General features: G+C 45.0%; 1 protein-coding gene across 1 annotated transcript in view; it reads left to right on the forward strand.

The window, feature by feature from the left end:
- med14 (mediator complex subunit 14) overlaps nt 1-5,150 on the forward strand; it is a 17,426-nt gene that overhangs the window by 7,365 nt on the left and 4,911 nt on the right. The window contains 10 exon segments of the mRNA XM_010788586.1: nt 282-416; nt 542-618; nt 747-907; nt 1,001-1,056; nt 1,058-1,148; nt 1,452-1,696; nt 2,778-3,047; nt 3,391-3,640; nt 4,129-4,251; nt 4,440-4,616. Of these exon segments, the coding sequence (XP_010786888.1) occupies nt 282-416; nt 542-618; nt 747-907; nt 1,001-1,056; nt 1,058-1,148; nt 1,452-1,696; nt 2,778-3,047; nt 3,391-3,640; nt 4,129-4,251; nt 4,440-4,616 (1,585 nt within the window).

The raw sequence follows: 5,150 nt of genomic DNA on the forward strand, positions 1-5,150 counted from the left end.
TTCTCATTTTGTCTCTCATAGTTGAGGTATACCTAGGATGAAAATTACAGGCCTCTCATCTTTTTAAGTGGGAGAACTTGCACAATTGGTGGCTGTCTAAATACTTTTTTCCCCCACTGTATGTAGTCTGCATCACCACAATATACTACCAAATATAAATTCAGCTTTTCCCTGTGCTGGTCAGCGTACCCTTGTGAACATGTGTACCTTTTGTGAATGTGAGAAAAGACATTGCTAAGGAATAAATTAAACCCATTTGCTTTGTCTCTGTTGCTCCCTAGGTATCTGGGGACCAGGGGGAGCCGGAGCCAAAGAAGCCTAAGCGGTCTGGAGAAATGTGTGCCTTCAACAAAGAGCTGGCTCACCTTGTAGCGATGTGCGACACCAACATGCCTTTCATTGGCCTCAAAGCAGAGGTAAGTCCCAGTGCCCAGACATTTCTAATCATTCATACCAGGCATAGATGTGTTGGAAAAACATCAAGCATGGCAAAAATATGTTTGGCCAATGCTAAATGTCCTTCTGTCTGTCTCTTGAGTAGCTGTCCAACATGGAAATCCCAAACCAAGGTGTCCAAGTGGAGGGAGATGGCAGCAGTCACGCAATACGTCTAATAAAGTAATACACACAGTCACAAGCATTCCTGCATGCCTTTTAAACACACATGAATCAAATTTATATTCACAGTATAATAAACATTGCAACAAACATTGTGTCATCATACAGCATATTTGTTTGTCCTGCAGGATTCCTCCCTGTAAAGGTGTAGGAGAGGAGACCAGGAAAGCTTTAGACCGCTCTCTGCTGGACTGCACCTTCAGACTGCAGGGCAGGAACAACCGAACCTGGGTGGCTGAACTGATGCTGGCCAACTGCCCTCTCAACAGCACGCACAGCAAGGAGCAAGGTACGCATCGTAAACAGATTGTTCCGGGCTCCACACTCGAAGTTTACAACACTGCCCGGTGTTTAAACAAACCCATCTGTCCCCTCTTATCAGCCTCCACGCGGCATGTGTATCTGACCTACGAAAACCCTCTGTCGGAGCCGGTGGGCGGGACGCAAGGTGGTGGAGATGTTCCTCAACGACTGGAACGCCGTCAGCCAGCTCTACCAGTGTGTCCTCACCTTCTCTCGAGCACTACCAGGTACGTGCACGGTTCATGTGTTATACAAAGATTGTAATTCATCTTAATTCAGTTAGGTATGTTACTTGACTATCATTTTGGTACATGTGTATGAATCTACACTGAATTAAACTAATCTGAGAGAAAAACCCAGAGCGATGAGATTACTTTTGTAAGTTTGAAAGATGTTGTTGAATTCTGCAGATGGTTAGAGTTAGTTAAGTCTTTCACTCGTCATGTCACCCACAAGGTTGTGTCTTTGATGCTTTGCAAAGAAACACACGGATCTAATACAGCTACACACTATTCCCTGCTTCCCTCCAGAGATGCCATCTCTTATGAGCCTGTTTTCAGAGGTGCGGCTGTACAACTACCGTAAGCTGGTGCTGTGTTACGGCACCACCAAGGGCAGCTCCGTCACCATTCAGTGGAACTCCAACAGCCAGCGGTTCCACCTCGCCCTGGGCACCGTGGGGCCGAACTCTGGCTGCTCCAACTGCCACAATATCATCCTCCATCAGCTCCAAGAGATGTTCAACAAGAGTCCTAACGTGATGCAGCTTCTGCAGGTACACAGATGTCAAACTGCGTCCATAACAAATAAATGTCCACTTGTTGGATCTGGATCAGGTTATAATATCAAGAGGCCTCTAATGGCGCATTTCCACTATAGGGCCTCGCTCGGTATGGCTAGGCCTTGTTAGGACTGGCTCACTTTATGCTGCGTTTCCATTAAAGTTTAGTAGCTGGGGCAGTAACTATAGTAACGCAGTGTAGGCGGAGCCGTGACGTCATCTTCAATGAGAACCACAGAAAAACAACATCAGCCGTTAGCTGTTAGCACTCAGAGCTCACAGCTCCTCATATCTGTTCAGAAACTAGACAAAAGTTACAAGTACAAACCACAGACTGTCTGTGTCATGGCGAAGACTGTCGCTTGTTTATTTATGTCTGTATAGGCCGTTGTTGTGAGTGTGGACGGTCGGAGCATATACTGCGTTAGCCGATCTCCATTCAGAAAACACGCATTTTAAAAGGTTTTTCGCCTGCCGTCTGTCTGCAGACTTGTCAAAGCATTAATTCATGGTTTTTACTAACCGGTATCAGTATGTTGTTACTTCGGCATCATTTTGAAACGTGTATTACAATTAAATCACGGTCAAATATGTTCATTTTGTTGTAGTTGTAGCCCCCTTTCCAGCTATTCTCTCTCTAGTTTAGCATACTCAGCCCGACTCAGCCTGGTTGTTGGCCCGGAAAGAACCTCGATTTTATGGGGCCAGAAAAACTGTGAAATAGTACCCGCTAGCCGGAACTACGCCAAGTGGAAACGCAACCAATAACGGGCAAGGCACGCTTAAAGCAAAAATGGAAATGCGCCATAAGCTTACTCTTAAATCAGTTCACTTAATCTTTGTGTTAGGAAATACCTTATAAACAGGTCTCATATCAATATTTTAGCTGACATCACAATGTTATTCTCTCTTCCTAAAATGTATTGTATTCTGTTTTGTTCATAATCTTAATGTGACTCAAATAATTGCAAAAAAGACGTATCCTCTATTTCTCTAATCACATACTGTCTCATTTCACTTTAGTGTTCTGTGTAATGTCCATTATGTAACATGATCTATTTATCATCTTCCTCAGGTTCTCTCTGACACACAGGCCCCTCTGAACGCAATCAACAAGCTTCCAACCGTGCCCATGCTGGGCCTGACCCAGCGCACCAACACTGCCTACCAGTGCTTCTCCATCTTACCCCAGTCACCCACACACATCCGCCTGGCCTTCAGAAACATGTACTGCATCGACATCTACTGCCGCAGCCGAGGTGTGGTCGCCATCAGAGACGGAGCCTACAGTCTTTTTGACAACGCGAAGATTGTAGAGGGCTTCTACCATGCACCCGGACTCAAGGTATACAAGACTTAGAGGCATGTATGTACAGTAAATATGAAAGTTCTGCCAGCAGCTACTTAGCTTAACATAAACAGGGGAAAAGGTCATCCGGGCTCTGTTAAAAAGACATGTGTACGAGCACCTCAAAAGTCAATTGCATAACCATTAAGTGTTAATAAGTTAGCTTTAGAGGTGCTTTGGGTAGCAGAACTGTAAGAGTGTTTCTCTAATCAGCTGACCTAAAGAACACTACTTGATTCCAAAAGTGAAGTGTGCAGATATATACTGTTTATGATTAACAATTGACTTTGACCCAGCTTTTTACATAGACTGTTGTCTTTCTCTTCTTTCCCCTGTCTAGACTTTCCTAAACATGTTTGTAGACAGTAATCAGGATGCTCGCCGGCGCTCTGTTAATGAAGATGACAACCCCCCCTCGCCGGTGGGTGTTGACGTGATAGACAGCCTGATGAATCAGTTGCAAGCTCAACAGCAGCCGCAAACAATGAGAGGGGGTGTGGGAGGTGTCTATCCCCCTCTCACTTCACCACCACCAAATTACCATGCTAACGTAACCCCCTCGCCATCCATGATGCCCACCCAGTCGCCAGGTACAGTAGCAGCAAGCTCGGTTCTTGTCCATGTGTGTGTGAGTGACTGATGTCTGCTTTTGTGTGTGTCATCTGAGCTTTTCATGCCCCCATACAAATGTTTGTTTTTGTTTTATGAACATGTCCCATTGCGGCCCTCAAACTATCTGCTGGTTTGTTGCAAGAACACATTGTGTGACTGCAACAGAAAACGAGGAGGAGCGACCATGTGTGCCCATTTTCAATTTTGCAAAACCATGATATCAGTTGTGTTTCTCATGCAACACACACACTCCTCACAGCCGAGAGGAAATGAAGCATGCATTTTGCCCTGCTCCTTCCATTCCTCCATCTCAGCCCGCCAGCCAGAGACTACGGCCCGCCCTGCTTTAGCATGTGTGTCCATGAGTGTGCGAGTGTGTGTATGTTGTGTGTGTGTGTGTGTGATCAGAACTTGTCAAGCTCAGAGTCTGATGAGTCCTTTGGTATGTATGTGTGTGTGTGTGCAGGGAACATCCATGCCTCTGGCTCCCCTAGTGGAGCTCTGCGGGCTCCTTCTCCTTTCGGGCCCACCCCCTCTCCTTCTTCTCTGGGCATTGCCATGGGCCAGACCAGCTTTGCCAGTCCTCACGGTAAGCAGCAGGATGGCCCTAAATTCTGGCCTGGTGGTAATTCTGGTCTTCTGGCACGGGCTGAAAATGACATCCAATGAAAAATGGGCAGTATTTAGTGGGCACACAGTGGTGTATACATTTAACAGTGTTAATTGTTGTGTATTAGTGTTATTTTGTTGCTGATGGCTGTCTCTTATTCAACCTAGGTGCTCTGGACCCCAGCTCTCCATATGCCATGGTGTCTCCCAGCCATAGGGGCCAGTGGCCAGGTTCACCCCAGGTCTCAGGGCCTTCTCCTGGTGCAAGGATCCCTGGCATGTCCCCTGGTAACCCATCGCTGCACTCGCCTATCCCCGATCCTCATTCTCCGCGAGCCGGGACCAGTAAGTAGTGCTTCTTTCAGTGTTGTCTCGCATAACTTATACATCCCAACTGATAATGGATTCATTTTACATACTATTAGTAAATCATCTTGTTACTAATCCCTTTTTTAGATTTTTTAAAAATACATTTAACTAGAATTGTTCAAGAAAAATTCATCCAAAAAGGGTAAACATTTTTGGTCAGTATACAATTGTCCCTATCATTCATTATTTCAAAAGAAATGACTCATTGTTGTTTATTGAGTTGTTATAAAGGAAGGAATGTAATCAAGTACAGACGGATAAATGATTGCAACTAGGGATGTCCCGATCACCTTTTTTTGCTTCCGATCATTTGATTTTGACAATTTGCCGATACCGATTTTTCCCGATCCGATCTTTATGCAATGCATTAAGAGAAAAAAAAGCATTCAAGTTGTCCCTTAAGGTTATTTTTTTATTTAAATTGGATATTCTATCCAACATGGATATAGCTTCTTTCTTTCACAGCAGCATTGGATCAGTTCAGTTGTGCAGCATTGGATCAAAACAAAA

The sequence above is a fragment of the Notothenia coriiceps genome, unplaced genomic scaffold (assembly GCF_000735185.1).
Source record: "Notothenia coriiceps isolate Sejong01 unplaced genomic scaffold, NC01 NC01_scaffold00031885, whole genome shotgun sequence".
Taxonomy (NCBI): Eukaryota; Metazoa; Chordata; class Actinopteri; order Perciformes; family Nototheniidae; genus Notothenia; species Notothenia coriiceps.